Source organism: Lates calcarifer, linkage group LG8, assembly GCF_001640805.2.
Source record: "Lates calcarifer isolate ASB-BC8 linkage group LG8, TLL_Latcal_v3, whole genome shotgun sequence".
Taxonomy (NCBI): Eukaryota; Metazoa; Chordata; class Actinopteri; family Centropomidae; genus Lates; species Lates calcarifer.
The window spans coordinates 4,877,832-4,897,789 of NC_066840.1; the positions used below are offsets into that span (position 1 = coordinate 4,877,832).

Sequence of the window (19,958 nt, forward strand, 5' to 3'; positions counted from 1 at the left end):
TTATTATTGAAATAGTGACTTAATATCTGAAAATAATAACTTAGTAATACTGAATCATTATTTCGCACACACGCACACTATTCTTCATGCATTAAAATAATCAAATGATACCTATAAATTTTGCTGTCTCAAAGCCCCCTTCATACTGTCAGGAATATAAGTCTGGTAGACATCCCTTTTAATGTGATTTTATTTAATTTTTGTTTGCAGTGAGTTGAATAACTATCAGAATAGACTCGGGGGGGGGGGGCGTTAAATTTGTAGAACATACAGAATAAGAAATGTCCAAAAACAGTATCTTGGACCTGACCTCTGCCCTGGTTGTCACAATAGCTCCTCTGGCATCAGTTGTGATTCCATCCCCGAATGAGGACCAAGAGCCAGTGGCTCAAAACACATCCAGATACTTTAATTATGTTTCAGCAAATAACTGTTGTTGTGAATCCAGTTTCATGAAAGATAATCCAGTTCATATACAAGCTGTGCATGTATTACTTGTACTTTAAGTAGAATAGAGATCCAGTGCCTGAATAACACAGTGGACATATCTCTGCCAACTTAAAGGATTAGTAAAGAGCTGAATCTGAAGTTCTGTTACATGATAGTTAGATGCAGTAACAGGCTGTCACTCAACATGGTTTGTCTTGGTCTAAGACCAATTGATTGAAGATTCATGGCATATTCTAACTGTAAGTTATCATTTAATTATACACAGAAGTAATAAGTGGCAAAACAAAAAATTCCAAGTGGAGATACTTTGGTTACTAAATGTCAAGTTGAGTAATTTAAAAAAGTACCTGGTCAAATATTTCAAATCTTTTTCACCACATACAACAGTGATGTCACAGTGTACTGACACATCATTGAGTACACTTTACATCACTGCAGCAAAGTGAGAAATTAAACAACTGGAAGTCAGCAAGGCTTGTGCACTTGTTGAATGCAGGACGGAAATGACTCAAAAGGAAACCAAAGGGTCCTCAAGTAGCCTAATCGTCGATTTCCCGGTGCTAATGTCCTGTGCTGCCCGATGGTTTGGGACACACGTCATTTGTCTGTAGCCACAAGGGCCAATGTTGTGTAGTCTAGGTAAACATTTACATTCTTACTGCTGTCATTCCTCACTTGAATTCCATGTGTTACATTTACTAACTTGGACTATCGTGAAATATAAATTCATATTTAAAACTAATTTTATTTGTTCCTGGTTAGAGGATTTATTTTTGTGCTTTAGAGGCAAAATGCTCACACTATGCACATTTGAAGACTGTCAACAGCAGACATAAACATTAAACATTAGCGGTAGCTGTTCACTACTCATGCTATTTTATAGTATGAAGTCATTATATCTGCTGTGACAAAACTAAAACCTACTAAACCACGTCATAAGCCTGTCACACTATTATGACTCTCACCTGAAACTGTGCACCTTTATTTCACAAAAATAAAAACTACAGATACTGGACTATGACAACATGTAACCAGTCTGTTAGGAGTGCTGAGAAAATGAAATAACATTCACAACCGTTTAAATATTGGCAGTCTTTATTTCAACAAGACTAAGAAATGTTGTTTAATATACATTTTCTCTTACAATTTAACATCTATCTCATCTCGTCTTTCCATAGCATTTAGGAGATACTCTGACAAGTAAAAATCTGGTGTACTGTTACGGCCTCTTTTAGAGACATCTAAAAACGGCTGCTCTTTATTTACACATTTTTAAATTCTTTTCAGTCAAGTCACTCACTCTCTCCTTAGAAAGCAAGGCCTTTCTGTTCTTGTGGGCCAAAGGCAGTGGGAAAAAGTTTCAACCCCTGTCCAACTGAACTTATAAGTCACTAGGACTGGAGTTGCACTGTAGACCGAATGAACATCATCCAGCGGCTGGACCAACTCCTGCCAGCCGAGAAATGTTGCTGCCCTGGCCCGCAAGCACAGACATTTACCATCATCACCCAAAACATTTCCTCTGACTCTCAGAAAGTTGGGTTTCTTCACACTCGACACAGCTCTTCCACATGACACGAACACATGCACAAGCCCTTGTAGAAATGTTGGTGGAAAAAAAAAATCATGAGAATTGAACCAGTTACATGCAGTTTATAATGCCAAATCAAGCTGCTGAAGCACAGCTTTATTATTTTAAATTACGGCTTCAGTATGTTTAACAGGTTGCATAGATGTTTCATCAAATCCTTCAAAGTCAGATTCCTAATATTGCTGTCCTTGTTGATTTATTCCACATTTGTTCATTGGAAACATCACTTTTTCTTAATCTCAAAGCCAAACAAGAGGCGAACAGGTTTGTCCACTATTTACCATCTGTCTACAACTGCAGCCAGTTGTAAATTGAGACCTGCAGACAAATATGAAATAGGCAAATCCTTTTTTCAATTTTAATAAAATGCATATTTAAAGCCCTCAAACCTGGTACCAATTCAAATACTTTGAGTTTTTTTTTTTAACCAAATTTTGCATATCGAAACCTTCTGAATACTGTATTTTGGATAGTCAATGTCAGTACTAAAAGCATGTTTGCAATGACATTAAAATACATGCATACGTTACTGTACAAAAGGTACATGAGGCAGCAACATTTTAGAGATGAAATGGCTAAGTAATGCAACTTACAGCCCCGATTATCAAATTAGAGGACATAGAAAATTTTATGTTGTGCTTGTCAGCTGGTAACAATTAACTCAAACACCCTTCAGGGAATCTGAGAAGATACAAATCATCAACATCTACATTCTTTTTTTTTCACCTTACCAAGTTGCTAATAATGTACCAAGGTTAAAAAAAATAAAATAAAAAAAAGATCAGGCACCATATGTTGCATTAATTTTGGTAGCACTTGCGACAATACTTCAACATTCCACCTCGAGTCGAAATGATGAAAACGTGAGGATGAGGATAGGTAGATCAAATGGTTCAGGATGAGTCCATTTATACTGACACAGGCCATTTCAGAGGTACAAGTGTATATTGTGGGACGGGGGGATGAGGGCATTAAAAAAACGCCCCAAAACACCGTGCACACTGACCAAAAGTGCCCCGATGTTCTGTGCACACTGTCCTCTTCCACCACCTAAAACTAGCAGTAAAATCCACTGTAGTACCTAATATATATCTTCATACCAAAAATAGCTAAAAATTACAACACCTCTTCAACATAAAACCCTGTATTAAAATAATCTTTTCATGATTTCATTTGATCAAAGCACTATCTTTTGTTCCTCTTCTCTAGTTTAATGTGAAATGCTCTGAACATACATGTCACCACCTTTTCTTTTCAAACAGTAAGACTGTATAGAGTCAGATCCTCTGTGCTGAACTGAGCTTACAGTACCAAAAAAAGGGTTTTCAGGACTTGTCAGCTTTGCCTTCTTTAGGGGTAATGCCAGGGGAGTCCTTCTCCTTCCACGCCAGTTACCTTTCACCAGGTTGCCAGCCACATATCTCAACTCTATCAGACACTTTCAACTCAACATCACTGGATTGCATTGACAACGAGAGCATGCATGAGGTATGACCTTACTATTGAAGTGTTTAAGCTGAGGAAATGAAGTTAAAAATGAATGAGGAAATTAAAGGTTAGGTTGTGATAATGCTCATAGCAGACACACAATATGCATGTTTGGGCTCGCAGAGCGCCCTAAAAGCTCCTCTAAAGACTGATCCCATCTGCAGGTGAAACATAAATACCTGTGCTGTAACTTCTCTCTCTGGATTTCTGAGAGATAAGCTGCCGCTCAGCAGCTCTGAAAAGAGTCTTTAATGTCTCTCCAAAGAAGACTGAACTAAAACTCAAACTATTCAGTAGTGGAGATCAACAGGTAGCTTCACCATTTCTGATGTACATGAATGTAGAAATGCACAAACAAAAACATTCACAATATGCACATTTGATGATGTGCAAAATGTTATGAAATGTTAACGTCCATAACAACAGTACATTATTTGTTGATCTCTGAATAACAGAAAGACAGAACGTCCTCAGAAATATGAAGATATGTCTCATCACAGGCACGCAATGTTCAACCAATATTCTTGCTTACTATTTTGTTATCAGATGGCAATTACTGAAGAAGGCACACAAATGAATTATGCGATTAAATTGCCAAAATAAGACAATTATATAATATTTGTAATGCTGCAAGCAGAACCATAGTGAAGCTCCAAAAGAGCCATAAGGAGTAAAGGTTTATCTGGGGAAAAGGGGAAAAAAGGTGGATTTCTTGGGAAGAAAATCATATTGCTGTACACTGATGTCCTTAAAAACATACAAACAAATAATTAAATGTGAAGTTATCATAATATTAAGAAGAGTCTTCCCCCCAATGGCGGACAGTCCAAGGTCCTGAAGGCAGTCTTTTTAAAGTCTCTCTGACAGTTTTCCCCTTCGTTCCGTCATTTCTGGTCGTTCTGGTCCTCTCCCTGCCCAGCCAGTTTTATCGCAAGTGGGGAGCGAGCAGGGCAAGGGCCAGCCCACAGAGCGCCAGCGCCACGCTTCCCTGTGAGGCCAGCGGACTTCTGCCCACCACCACTTGATTGACCCGAGGCTTGCCGGGGTTCGGTGGCGTGGAGAAGTAGATGTCTGTGTCGCAGGATGGAGGCTCGCAACCGCTGCCGCTCTCCTCTTCTCCACTGCCAAAGTCATCTGGGGGAAAAAAAAAGGGAAAAGTGGGTCAGATCTATGCAGCTCGGACATTATGCCGTAAAGAAACCCATATGGAACGTTGACAATCCTCACCGGTTTCAACAGAGATGTCATTGCCACTGTGCGCAGCTTTAAGCCTGCTCGTCATTTCCTTCAAAACTGCAATTTGACTGCGAATCACAATGTCTGGCTTCGTTATGTCCACATCCACGTCAGGGTTTGATACCTGATTTGCCAGTCCATTGCCAATGACAACTGACTCGTACCTATGTTGAGTGAAAGCCAAGATTATCTTACAATACTGAACATACAGTAACATTTCACTACTACATGTTTGCTGTGTTTATCTTACCTGCTTTTTGCTGTTCCATTCCAGCACTCGTCTCCAGGTGCAATCCTCTCACCTGCACACACAGTCTCTGGCAATGTGGACCAGAACTTCTTTGCATGTTTCAGCTTCTTCTTCACATCATTTGTCTATGTAGAAAACACACACAGAAACAGGTCAGACACAACAACTTAAAAGAAAGCGACAGTATTCTGACTGTGCTCTTGCATTTTCTTCCATCTTACCAGTCGATCTAAACTGGTCCCAGCAGCGGTGGTGGGCCTAGCGTCAGGGCTGTAGGGGCGGAAGCGGCCGGTGAAGCCTGTTTCTTTAACAGAACGCTTGGAACGGAAAGCCACGCTTGGTTTAGGCTGCCCACAACCCTGGAAAACCTATCAGAGGTGAACAAAAATAAAGTGAGGTAAGTGGAACTGAATCTTTTTTTCTTTCTGGTCTTTCGTTTAAAAATCCTGTTAAATGATACTGACTTTCTGTGACACTTGCATACTGTTCTCCTGCATGTTCATGATGGCCTCGGAGATCTTCACATCAATGGGATCCATGACGGACTCAAAATTAAAGGGTCCTTCGAGTCTCTCAGCCAGACTAAGCATGGCATCTGAAAAGAAGAGAATGAGAACATAAGATAAAAAAAAAAACAACAACAAAAAAAACACGATTGTCATTTAATGCAAAATTTCTCCTGTCTGAGGTGGATGTTACAAAAGACTGTCACTAGGGGGAAGCACATGCCCGCAAACAGGCAAAAGGGGGCCTGTTAACCAGTTCAAACAGAGACTGAGAGTATTGCAGAGGAAAGCTGCTGCACAGTGAGGAGACAGCAGAAGCCAGACGTCTCCACAGATAGTAAAAGTGTCCACAGCCCAGAATAGATACATTTAACGTTGGTCAAGAGGCATACAAGCTAGCTAGATAGAATAAATATAATACATATAAAAGAGACTGTGGCTATGTGTGCCAGCCTGAATGTAAGGAAACTGATCTGAGTCAGTGTTTACACAACACAGGAGCTGTATTCATCCTGGGGGCCACAGCATGTACAACATGTACAGCCCCTCCCTCTCTCCCTTTACTTAAACAAGATACTAAAGAATGAGGGATATGTTTGTACATGAGTTTTTACAATGCACACTGTGTTCCTTTGTTAAACATGTTCTTGCCAAAATGAAGTGTAATAAACCCAGCGAACACAATTGGAAAAAAGAAATATATCTGTCATCTAATTACCCCAGATCCATTATGCCACCAATCCTGCCATGTCACACTGGTTTCATGCCCACAAGGATATAGGGGTGCATGTTTAGATAAGACTGGATTAGATAAGGTTAGATTAGATAAGCCTTTGATGATCTTTGGTGAAATACGAGCATTGCAGTGGCAACACGTAAAAGAACAGAGTTGTATAAATATAGTCTGTTGCCAAATCAAACACTTTGAGCCATTGTGGTTAAAGCAGGGTGTATTCATGGTCAGGTTTGCTTGATAATGGCTGCAGAACATGTCCTTGTTCAACATGATGCTTGCTTGCTTACCGAGGAAGTTGTTCCATTCTGTGTCCAAGTCTGCCTGGTTGGCCAAACACCCGCGCATCACATTCAGACAGTAATTCTGGCATGGTTTCAGGGCCACTTGGCCCGAGCAGTAGGGACAGTACATCATCTTCATGACCGCTCGCACACAGCTGGGAGACGCGCTGACCTGGAGGAGGCAGGGGGCAGTTAGCAGACTGTTATCATTGCACCACAGCGAAAACACTCATCCAGCACCAGCACAGAGACATACTTAGACTATGAAAAAGCATGAACATTAATTCAATAAGCCAACTCCAGGAATAAGTATAATCTAATCATCAATGAATCACTCAGTACAGTGGAAAAACATGTCATACCAGAAGAGTCAAAGTGGTTTATGTTATCAGAGACACTGTACTGGAACCACAGCCAGTTTTTCCAGGAGAGATATGAAGTCAGAAACACAGGGAGGAATGGACAGAGCTTTTGGGAAACAGTTCTCAGTGTCCAGTCATAGCCTGACTGCTATAGCTTTTTTTAGCTTTAGACAAAAGTGTCACATGCACTTCTCACTTACCGTAGAAACCTTGTTGACCACCTCTGGCATGAGTGCCAGGCCGCGCACAAATGTGCGTGCGGCGACGAAGGCCCGCGTCAGCTGGATGCGGAGCTTGCGAGGCACATCACCAAACGGCTGCAGCTGCTCCGTGTGCTGGCTGACGCACTCCATATAGGCGTCGCTGAATTCGTACTGTACGTTCACTAGCCGGAACATCCTCTCCAGGAGGTCGGCCCAGAAGTCCGACAGCATGGAGTCCAGGTTGACGGCGGCGCTGCCAGACACGTAGTACCGAGTCAGGGCCTCGAAAAAGTTCTTGAACAGCTCTGCGTTCTGCATGTACATCATCCCGTATGTTCGCACAAACATGTTGTGTAGCGAGAGCTCTGCATTTTTCAGAAGCTCACGGAAAAACTCTGTAGAGAAAAGAAGAAGGGGGGAGATTAGTGTTAACTCAATGCTGAGGTTTCCAAAGGGAACAGAGCAAACAATCTTACATAGTGAACATGTCAGAATCCAGCTATAGGGAGGGATTCATTTTAAACATGTTATGAAGAGCAGACTTTGTGGATATCCCCATTTTAAAACAAAAATCAACAGACAAACAAATTGTGAGGTTTTCATCAGGTTACTGAAATATACAGATTCCAGTATGACCACAGTTGATTTAAATAATACTTCTGACTAAATGACTGTATTACAGTACATCTGTAGATCTGTAGATATGTAGAACCCTCCACCCACGCCTTTGCTTTTCTGATCCAAGCTGCTCCATATGAAATCAGACTTGATAGTTATTCTGCTTCACCTGTGCCCGTGTCCTGACATTTTGAGCATCTCAACAGAAACAGCTTAAATCTTGGATGAAAGGCAAAGGAATGTGTTATGTGAAGGGGGTAGGTTGGGAACGTCAAGATGAGAGAAGCAAAGCAGGCGGGGTGAACGGTGGAGCCGGAGCATCTCTGTCAGGCTGAACGAGTGGTGCTGCTCCTCGTCTCTGTGGCCTTGCCATTCAGCGGAGACGTCTCTCCACATCAAGCCGCTTCAAACTGACCACCATCAATGGCATTTTTCTGTTGTCACATTCCATTCGCCTTCCTTTCTCCCAGCTTCTCTTGGACTGTCCTTCAGAGGCATTTTCAATAGGATTACTGAATAATGCGAACCCCCCCCCCCTCCCATATACGGACCTGTACCCCCCATCCAGCCCTGGATCTCCCTCCCTCTGCTGCTTTCACTTCATCAGTTCCTTCAGAGAGCTCTCTTCACTAGAGACAGGGAACAATGACCTACTTCATCCTGAGGAATGTCCATCACCCCCCCTCCACCGCTTTCTCCCACCCCCAATAATCCAAGGCCCCTCTCTCTCACAGGACACTCCCCCCACCCCCCAATCTTAATCTGAACAAAATGAGAATTCCTCTGAGTCTCTGAAAAATGCTTCTCATCTCTCTCTCTCTTTTTTTATCTGTACCCCCTTCGCTGCCCCGTGTGCACAAAACTTCTGTCCCGCTGCAGTTTCTCTGGGTGCCTTCTGCTTGGCTTTGAAATGTGAAGTTCCCATGCTCTCACAACGGGAGTCACTAAACGCTCCCTGCCACCAGCATGCACGCACACATACACACACACACAGTCCCCGAGAAGCGCTGTCACTTCCACTTCAGACTGACACACTAAAAAGAAGAAATGAGGTAGGGGAGGGGTGAGGGCGGCTCGGGGTGGGTTAAGTTGAGGGCTTTTTTAACTCCAAATCCCCACTGTGTCACCAAGGATACCGGAAACACTGCAGCCCCTCCATTTACCTCCCCGCCATCATTGCCCCCACCTCCCCTCCGACACACACGCACCCACAACACACACAAAGCCAGGGGAGAGGGTACCAAGTTCCACGCTCCATTGACAGAGATTAAAACAAAAGGTCCACCCCCACCCCTGGAATGTCATAGTAGCCACAAGTTTAAAGTCAGTGAAAGGAGATGGAGGAGGTGAAGAGGAGGAGGAAAAGGCAAGAAACAGGAGGACAACCCGAAAACTTCTCTATTTCCGCTCTATACCATCAGATTGGTAATGCCTATATGCTAAACAGATAAGCCCTGTAGTGAGTTTGGACAAACCCACTGGTTAAAAAGAGCAGACTGTGCAGGGTGTGTGTGAGCAGTGGCAGCAGTGGAGGGGGGTGGGGGTGAGTGGAGGCTCTCTGGCCCTGAGCTGAGGGTCTGAAGTATGAGCAGCATTACACAGGCATCTTGCATTGTCATTAAAAACAGTTTATGACACGCAGCCGTCTGCCAACACGCCGAGGAGCTGAACACTCCCTCAGGATTTTTCCATTAAAAAATGTGCCTGTCGCTCAGCCAATGGTCTGAGAGAATCTGGGTGAAAGGTTACATGGGAGAGAGTATAAGCTGTAGTGAAATGTAAGGAACAGCAGCAAACTCTTGTCTCTGTGAGTATCTGTCTTTTCCTTCCTTTCTCACTCTCTTCATCCTGTCACCATTTCCACATGTTGCTGAGAAGGTCTTAAATTATGAACAATGTTAGGCCACTATCATCACAGGAACAGAGGAGCTGACTGATCTCCTCCCACTTCCTCCTCCAAGAAGCTTCCCCCTCTCCCCTGAATCCCCCCCACCCGTGTCCCTATAAACTCTGCTCCTCCCAATCTCAGCCCAGGCAGTAATTGCATCCTATTTGTGACAATTAGTCCCTGCGCTTCCCTTTTCTTCTGGGATGGGATTCTGTCCCTCCTGCTGTTGGACTTCAGTGCTTCAGATGGATGTCTCTTGTTTGTGTGTGTGTCTAGAGGCAAGGGGCCTTAATCCAAGTGCTTAAATCCCAGGCACAGGCCTGCTCTGCTGGACAGGGTCAGTGCAACAGGACAGACAGGCAAAGGCCAGGACAAACACACAGTGAGGAGACACAGAGAGGGGAGAACTATTTCTGGCTCTGGTCTTAATTGGCCATGACTCCTTGCTCCAGGCGCATGATGAGAGCCTGCCTAATCACATACACCACTTCCTGAGTTTGTTAGTGTGTGAGTGGATGTTGGTTGCGTCCCGTCTTCATGTACAGTTGCAGCTGTGTTTATTCACATATACACCCCACTCAGGAGCAGTTAGCTGATGTCATCGTTGAGACAGTCTCCCCCAGTAACACTAAATACAATGATAAGCACTTCCTGTGCCGGTTTCACCGAGGGGAAGCGCCTGCTCCTGGGTGTCTCGATGTGACAACAGGAAATAATGGAACAGCAACCTGAGCCTGTCACTGTATCTGGTAGGAGAGATGGTCTAATGGCCCAGGTGGAAGAGAGCACAGCAGGCCTTTGTAAAGAGATCCCACATCTAACAGTTCAGAGACAGCGGCAAACTGCCTACAGTGATGAGGAGGGGGCACGAAAGGGGAAGAGTTTCGCTGTAAGCTTGAGAGCTGACCCTTATTGGCCAGAATTGGCCAAACTTCCTCACACTTGTGGGGGCTAATTTCTGTATGACTTGTATGAGTAGTCTGCACTGTTATGAAAACATATAACAATATTTAAACAGCAGCTTGTTTGAAGGTGTGATATAACTGCGTAAACACAGACTTTGACATCAGGTTGAAAAAACCCTGAGCTGAAGCCACACTGAAAGTTGACAGCAAATTTCCTTAATAGCGCTGTCTAGGTAATTGTGGCTCTAGTATTCTTTCCTCAAAAATCAAAAGCCTTTTTAGTCTGACCATTTTTCTTAGATGTTTAACAATTGTACAGGAGGACATCCATCATTATCAGCAGATAATAAGGGTTTCACCACCTGGAGCATCAACAGAGCAAATATGAAGCAGCAAAAAGAAATTTCACTTTTATTCAAATTGGAGAACAGTCTTTATCCCTCTTTCTTATTGCAGCAAGTCCTGCTCTCTGTTCTGTCCTCAGGAGAAAAAAAACTGATTTGGAGTAGATTTTGTCTAATTACTTGCAACTGTATAATTTCATTTAGAAATGTTGTGAAATTTTCTAATTTCAAAATTAAATTAATTGGCTGTCAAAACGTGCCTGAATATCTTTGGGTTCAGGACTGCTGAGCATCAGTGTGGGCTCTAGGAACTTGTGATGAGCATTTTTCACATCTTGCTGTCATTTCATAGAACAGTTGTTAGTTGTAGCCCTAAAACAATGTCACAGAAGGCACCAGGTGAGTCATGTAAGAAATCTGCAAAGAAAGAGGGTGGAGGACAGAACTAAGCCGAAAAAACAAGAACATGCGTTAAAGAAATGCATGCAGTGAAACATGATCAACAGTGAAACAAGAGAGAGATGGAAAGAGAAAGAAGGGTCTGAGGGGCAAAGAGAGGGGTTTTTGGGAGAGTGAGGAATAGGCTGGGGACAAAGGGCAGTAAGAGAGGAGAAAGAGGGGTGGGACGGCTCGAGCAGCCACTGCATTCCGACACGTCACATTCCTGTTCACATCTGGCTGCAATACACACGCTTCCCGTTACTGACTATCCCTTGCTGCCTTTCACAGACACATAAGATCTGAAGGTCCCCGACCTGCATGTGCACACAAGTGTCCCGCATGTGTACACACAAACACATCAGACCATGCACATAATTGCCCTTAAAAAGCAAAACTCCAGAGTATTTGTAAACTTTGAAATCCAACATTTCCTGTCTTTCTTTTAGACAAACTGCTGCAAAAAGTTCCTTATCCTCTCCTCTCTGTCTTATCATGTTTCTTTCCAGCAGAGCGGCAGTGGTGGCATGGTTGGGTGGCTGAGGGTATTCAAAGCTGCCCCACTTCCTTGGTGACTCAGCACTGTTGCATGTTCCCATGCGCTCCCACCCTCAACAAGAGAAACCCGATCCCAGTATTTACAGGCATACACACATGTGCTCACACACAGAGGAACAGGAAGTACAGAGAAGACTAAATCTGAAGATGTGTGTGGTCCGTCTGGCAGTGCACACATCTCTCTGGAGAGAAGGGAGGCAGGTTGAGGGGGACTGGGCTGCGAGGGGGGATGATGAGGCAGGGAGCTGAGACATTGAGAGACAGGTGGACAGGCCAACAGACACAGACTGACTGTCTCCGCTTCGGGCAGTGCACTGGCAGGTGGAAGCGTCCGTCAAAAAATCATGCAACACAAGTGCTGCTGTGGGGACCCTGGGGCCACCAGCACAGTAGAGTCTGAAAAGTGGCTAGTGCGCATGTGAGTATGTGTTTGTTGGTGTTAAGTGTGTTTGCTTACTGTCAAAGTGGTCATGCTTCTGTTTGAAGGTGGATTGTAGGTTGGTGCTAAGCCTGGAGACGGGAGCTTTCATGTCTGAGTGGCTCTGCTGGCTCAGCTTCTCCTCCATCTCCACCGTGCAGCAGGAGAAACCCTGCGGACACACTTTCAGAGGGGCTCCTAGAGGAGATGAGGAGAAAACACTGTTAAACACCATCTGCTATGGGAATCTGTCATCATGAGTCACATCGCAGAAAAATACATCCAATCTGTTACATTAGAATAAAAAAATTATCAGTTTTGAACACAACAATAGACAGAATACAAATCTGCTAAGTTGGAGCTGTTTCTCATAAAACACAGAAAGAAGTTACAAATATACTTTCATTCAATATCTGTGCACGCACAGAGTGGTTTTGTTAATGTGGGTAGGGCTACAAGAAATTGATTGCCGATTGATAATTTTAGTGGATATCTCACTTGTCTGAAACACACATATACATCAATCATTAAAACAATTCTCTGCATTTCTTCAGAATAAAACCTTCTGTTAAGTAACAAGCTCACACCTCTCTAAATCAAATGCACCTTGGCTGTGAAAACCCCCTTAACTGCACTTAAGTGGATTAATTGCAACACTTAGCTCAGAGCAGTCCTTAGCTGGCCACTTTATAGAGCCTTGCTCTTATCCTGATTGATAGTTTAGCGCTGTAGCTTTCTCTGAGTGCCATGTCCTTCAACAACACAAACTTTAAAAGAAGAGGATTAGCTCTTCACTCACTTTGCAGGTAAGAAAGCTGACTTCAGCCATTTGCACACAGATAAACCTGAAAAGGTATTTGTAAGATCATTCTGGCTTTGCATCCACATAGGGCACATTTTTTGGTCTAAAGGTGGATGACACACAAGAAAGCACTGGTCTCCTGTCTGTTGTGATGTGAATGGAGCAATTTCCATGTGACCCCTCTGACTGTCATGTGATCCATTTCTGAATTGGTGACGCTTTCTTTTTAATGCTTGCTCTGTAAACCACCAGCAAAAAGGCAGTTGCTGTTAAAAAAACAAAAAAAAACCAAAAAACAGTGTAAAGCAGCTGGTTTAAGTGGCCCTCGGGTGTCCAATAGGAGTGATGTGAAATGTTCTTCTGTTTTTGAGTTTTAGTGTAGTTAAATAAATGCACTGAAAACAGTAGCTGTTAATACGTTTTCAAACTGATCTGCATCAGCATGGACATTGCTATGGACTGAGCCTTACACTCTCTCTTCTAATCAGCAACACTATTCAAAACCTAAATACTGTTTTTGATATAACTGCAACGGTCGACTTTGTCAAAAGTGAGTTTAACATCCAATTAAAAGGAGGGTCAGGGGAGGACGAATGCAAAGTCACAGCTGCAATAATGTTTTGTTTTAAACATGGCTGTTGGAATTTGGGAGAACACAGGGATCCTTTCACTACACCCAGGCACCAACGGCCTGTTTGGTTTTCCCCACCAGCTCGTGCTCACTGACTCGAGGCCTGAGTGCCTGCACAGGTTACTGCTACTTGAGGGGCTTGCGTGTCATATATGGACTGGGGCTTTAAAATTACCTGTAATGTTTTCCTGCATTTATTCAAAGACTAATTAAACATCTCAGACTAATTTAACCTGAAGAGAAAATATTGATGGTATGTGCAATGAACCATGCTCTACATGTTCTTTTTATATGAAACCTTCAAAATCATCACTATTTTATTTAAGGCTTTTAAAATTGGAAACCTAACTATTGTTAATTGGGTCTTGCAGCTTCTGTAACTGCTATCAATTTATTTTTTCCCTAGTGTTTCTTTAATTTTATCACCCATTACATCTTAACAGTTATGATTTATTGTATCAAGACAACAAAACACAGGAGAAAGTACAGGACAGCCTTCTGATGCCATTTATTGGATCACGCTGAATGGGTTTGGCAATGGTGACTAAAATGGTGCCTTTTCTCACGTTCACCCCTGCTTTGTTCCTGTTATGCATTAACAAACCTCCTATTCTGTTACTTATTTTGTTGAACATTGCTGTATGTTTGGTTCAGGTTGTTACAGTTGGTCTGGCTTGTGGGATTTTCCTGTTATCTTCGCTGCTGGTCGCCATGTTTCATGTGTCGCCATAACAACCTCAACCATGTGGATTTGTTTTCTCTGTGACATCTTGAGGTCGTTTTCATTCTTTTCGTGCATGTAATAGACACCGCCCATCGACTTCTATTAGAAAAACAGGACTTCACTTCGTGACTTGTTATTTCACACATGTATGCCTCTATATAGATAAAGAAAAAACACACTTCCAGATCAAGTTTCCCATAGCTTTAAAGAGCTTGATGTGCGCTGGTGGAACTGTAAAGTTAGTCTCCCTGCAAACAACACAGACTATCTCAGTTTTGCCTTAGCACATTGCGCATCAAACTCAATAACCGAGCATGACATGTTTGGAGAAGTTCCCTGCATGACTGAAATAGTATCTACAATGTTAAAAAATTAAACTACAGGGTCAGAAGTGACTCGTAGCAATACAATCATCTAAACAGGGCACCAGAGGGAGGGATGCACCCTGGCGCCATAAACTGGACCCCTCTGTCTGGGATCAGGTCCAAATAAGCCTCAAGTCACTCCTTCTCTCACAGTTCTCTCCCCAAACTCATCTCTCCCCCCTCTAACCGATCCCCTCCTATATACATATGCACATACACGCACACACTCACTCACACATACCCAGGCACAGTTGGCAGCCCCTACCTAAACATATTCACACATCACATCACTGCTCAACACATGGCTCTTTGTACCAGCTTGATTGGAGGTACAGGGAGCAGCACACACACACACAGACTGAACTTTTAGGTGAAACAGCCATCCAGTCTCTCCTCCAGCAGGGCCCCCTGCTTGCCTACAGCACAGGCGTACAATCAAAAGGACTATATCCACGTGGAAAATAGCCCTAGTTACCAAAGTACACAAATAAAAGTGAGATGGTCAATATTTCACAGGAATGTCTGCACAAATGTCACATTGTTAGCTCAAAGGATTAAGTCTCTGAAAACTGAGGATTCTTAGCTAATGCATACTTTGTGAAAACATTTTGGCAGCCAATTTCTCAAACCACTGGGAGAGAAAAATGGCACCGCTGGAACACAAGAGAGTCAACAGTTAACAAGAACAGTTAGATCCTATAAAAATCAAAATCACGCCGGACTGTGCGTGATGCGTTTCAGCCCCACTGTTTCACAATAAGCTTTGTCAGTTGATGCATCAGTCATTTCTCTACCATCACTGGCATGAATAGTCTTTGTGTGATGGGTGAACTGGCTCTCAGTTGCCTTATGGAGTTCTTTTTAGGGGCCTCTCACTCCTCCAGCTTCTCCAAATGCTTTAAGATGTAATAAGACACAGAGAGAGAACATTGTTAAAGTGTCACTCAGAAGAGGAAAACTGCCATTTATGGGTGGTCAAAACAAGAGAGCAGCATCTTGTAAACAAACATGTGACTATGTGTCATGGTATTCATCAGCTCTCCGCTACTTCTCTGCCTTTCCTTTGTGGGGAGACCACCTCCCCTTTAAATGGCTCATAAAATAAGTCACTTCCCTTTGACATTGTCCTGCCTCTCAAACTCTGTTCTCAGAGGAAGGATGGTGGGGGAGGTGAAAATGCCTCACAGACAAAAACCAGATTAGACACCTCGCCGCCCCCTCTGCCTGCCATCATGTGCCCCTGAACCAGACGGACCTCAGGGTGCCCCCCACCTCCGCCTCGACTGCCACCACCCTGCAGGCTTAACCAGCGGGGTCAAGGGTTAACAGCCACTCCTCTGAGAGAGGTCCTGTCCTCTGACCCCCCCCTGTCCGCCAGCCAGCACATCCACCACACACAGCAACTCACCCCCCATACCCCAATCACTCCAATAATAACACCACCAACACACATACAACACCCCCCCCCCACACACACACACACACACACATATATAGGCAGAAGTCGCAGACACACGCAAAAAATATAAATAGAAAACCTTAACAGCCATTTTCTCCAATCTTAAGTCCTAAAAGTCCCTCAAGGATTATTTCTGTACCCTCCTGAACTCAGGATGTCACTAAAACTGCTAAGAGAACCATGAAGGAGGCCACGGGGTACCGCATGTCACGAACCATTCACCGGCGTCTGTCACTAATTGGAGCTTGGTGGTCTAAGACTGCACCAAACCTCTGAGCTTTCACACAGCCATCGACATTTGTAAATAATTACATGATAAACTGTATGCAGCTCATAGTTTATGCACATACTAATTCAATCCCAGTGGAATGCAGGTAATGTGAGACGGTGAATACTGGGGCAATTTTAATTTCAAAACATGAGAAAGGTGTGAAGATATTCCAGGTCGCTCTGATTCAGGATATAAAACTCGGCTCCAAACATTCTCAGTAGTGTGAAATATGTGAAACAGCACTTGTGAATACAAAGATGGACTATTAATTGGCGTACAGTATTATGCTCCCTGCTGTAACATGTAAAGGAGAGTGCTGCCAGTCTGCTGAGCATTACTCACACAGACTGTTATAAATTTGCACACCCTGCAGCCATAACATTCTCCTCTTGCTCCTCACCTCTGTCTAGGGTGCAATTATCCTGGGGGGTTATGGGATTGGTGCCATTTGTTGGGTAACTTTCTGCTCTGCTCTACATTCTGTCATGAGCTGAACCTGTGGTCCTTTGAGGAGTCAATGAGGTTTCTTTTTAAGGTGTGAAGTTTTAGTCATAAGCACATAGTTTGTGATGGGCGTAATAATTTGTGGACTGTTTCAAAAAAAAGTGAAGCAAGGAGGCGTGAGGTGAAGCCACAACTGAAAGTGGAGATAAAAAGAGGGCAAACAGCTACATATTTCATTTTCAAAATCATAGCTTTTACTATGTCATTCCCTTCTTAAATTCATTCTTGTTGCAGCATGTTGTCAAATCACCCCTTTCTTTCTGTCTCCCTCTCTTTCATCTGTAAGAACCCTACAGTTGTGGTCTGTATCTGGATTTAAAAATGAATTCAAAAAATGCCAGTTATGCACTTCGGAAAAAGCATTTCCAATTAGTTTCTCAGTCAGTAATTCAGAGTTTCAAACAATACTGATAATTTGGTCCTCAATATTTTATATAAATAAATCACTAATTTGAAAGCAACAGCCTCAAAATGCTTTGCTTTTATCAGCTTCCAGTAATAACTTTGGAAAGTCACCATTTTGTCTAAAAGTTGGATGTGTCACTTTGAAATTAAACCCACACATCTATTCAAAACGATGAATTAAAAGTTTTCAAGGCTCCATAGTTTTACAGGGTTTATCAGGGAAATGTCCCACATGACATCAGTCTAGTGCTAAGAACCAAAAGTGCAAAAGCCAAACTATGAAGTGAGGAACAAACAGTATCTGAATCACTGGTGTATCATACTTTCACAGGGAAAGTGCTCACGTATTACATGATCATTCCTTACAAGAAGTCCTTTAACTAGGCGAGCTGAGTAAGAGCTCAGTCTTATTTACAACCTGGAGGTGTAGCTGTGGGGGGAGGGAAGGCTACAAACATCCACACATTCATGTCAGGCTGCTGCTCAGTACAACCACAGGCTCTTGCTCCAGAGCATAAAGCTAGTAGTAATTTAGGAAGGGGGAAAGTGTGTCTTGCTCACTTTTCCTATCCAGATTTTCCTAACTCTTTTCTAAGGACTCAAACTAGCGACATCCTAGACAACATTACCATTACTGTACGGCTATCAGTGCAGAGAAAGTTTTCTATTAAAGGGTTAAATTAAACAGCACATAACAATGTTCTGGCAAGTAAAAAAAGACCATTAAAAAGTTATGGTACATTGTGTGGGATTTCACAATGAAAGCCTAAAGATCTCTGTGTCCCTTTGTAGGTCTCAGATTACCAAACCATGTTTTTTAAAAAAAAGAGCAAAACCACTGTCATATTCAAAAACAGAAAGAACTATTTAAATTGAAAATTTAAAAGCCAAGATAAATGTTAACACACATCACATTCATCGTACACTCTAATATCCTGCGTACATGGGTGTACTCTGAGCTCTGGATGAATCACCGCAAAAGGAGAAAATGTTCAACAACATTATGCTGTAAGCGGAAACCATTATTAGAGGCTCTGCTGTTCATATGGAGATAATCAGGGCAGGGCGCTACTTCCACCTACTCTGTTTCTACACTTCAGTCTCTTACAAAAATAGAGTAATGACAAGTTTATAGCAGTTTTGGCCAAACCAATAATGCTTTTCAGCTCTCAGTTCATAAGGAAAGTCCAAAAGAGACTGAAATGTGCTGGCAGGCAGACTTCTGAATTTGACTCAAGAATCATGGGTAGCAATGCCAAACCCTGTCCATTACTTTGCTCTAATGTTAAGTGTTTCACTTGACTGCTGCTCAGTGTCTCCAAGCATAAATGAACTGGAAAGATGGAGGATATAGCTGAAGTTGTTCTAATGAATTGAATTGAATGAGAGGGGTTTCATTTACAGGTGCCATGAAGGACAGCCACTCTTGAGGACCAACAAAGAAAAGTCTAAGGGATGAGCGATACTTTTCAGTATCTTTGCAGAGTTAATGTTGGCTAAGCCATACTAGCTCGCAGTGTTTGCACAGATAAACAGCTCTCTCCCCCATAAGACGCCAGGTGCTTCATTCACCTGGACGTTAAGCAGGATATTCCACAACACATACTGTAAATCTGCTGCTCCTCATGTGGTGCAGCAAACAGTCTTCAGTGTGAGGCTCCACAACCGAGACATTACGCTACTCTCATAACTAGCCAACAGCCTGTAAAGGATGTAACTGAAGTGGGCAATAGCTTTTAACATTTAAAGTTAAGCAGTAAAATATTTTACAGGAATCATTTGAAACTGTAACCTAAACATCTGCATGTCTGCCTCAATAAAATATGTATGTATGTCTCTATTCTTGTGCTGTTATTTTGGAGTCACAGTGCATAAATGCCACATTTATATATTTTCCGGTTCTGAAATGGCTGGTTGTATTTTGCAGGCCTTTCTCTGTTGAATTCTATTGCTGCAGCAACAAGAAACCCCCCCTCCATGAGGAACACCATGCTTATCCACTGCAGATTTACAAATCAAAGAGCGGGCTACATGTGGGCATTGTCATTTAAAAGATAGGCCACATTATACATGACAGTACAGTGAATAGTGAGAAACTGAGTTCCATAAAATAAAGGAAAGGAACTGAAACTCTGTCTCAAACTAGTTTGTAGCATTTATTGTGTAGCTTTGACAGCTAGTTTGTGACTCTGCCTGCCATCAGCTGACCAGAAAGCAGCCATCCCTCACATGATGAGTCACAACACTGATGTTGATTTGACCCATGATTCAGCACCAACCAGAAGTGTAACAGAATGATGTAAAAGAACAATCACACAAACATCAGTAACATCCATAAATAAGTGGATCTACTACTGAGAGGAAGCCTCAGTAGCAGTGAACTTAGGAAACACCAGCACCGCTAGTGACATGTGAGATTTACTCCACTTAGAACAATGCTCTCCATCCATTTATGAGGCAGGAAGTTTTGGTTTAGGGGAGCACTCTCTGGAGTGAATATTTTCAGCTACGCAACCAGCCACAGG

At 42.8% G+C, this 19,958-nt stretch overlaps 1 protein-coding gene across 1 annotated transcript in view; it reads right to left on the reverse strand.

The window, feature by feature from the left end:
• Positions 1-1,527: 1,527 nt before the first annotated feature.
• gpc4 (glypican 4) overlaps positions 1,528-19,958 on the reverse strand; it is a 30,005-nt gene continuing 11,574 nt past the window's right edge. Inside the window, exons 2-9 of the mRNA XM_018669515.2 lie at positions 12,312-12,470; positions 7,101-7,498; positions 6,545-6,710; positions 5,480-5,610; positions 5,237-5,383; positions 5,016-5,140; positions 4,757-4,929; positions 1,528-4,663 (exon numbers count right to left, since the gene is read on the reverse strand). Of these exons, the coding sequence (XP_018525031.1) occupies positions 4,455-4,663; positions 4,757-4,929; positions 5,016-5,140; positions 5,237-5,383; positions 5,480-5,610; positions 6,545-6,710; positions 7,101-7,498; positions 12,312-12,470 (1,508 nt within the window). The 3' untranslated portion in view covers positions 1,528-4,454. The remainder of the gene's footprint in view (positions 4,664-4,756; positions 4,930-5,015; positions 5,141-5,236; positions 5,384-5,479; positions 5,611-6,544; positions 6,711-7,100; positions 7,499-12,311; positions 12,471-19,958) is intronic.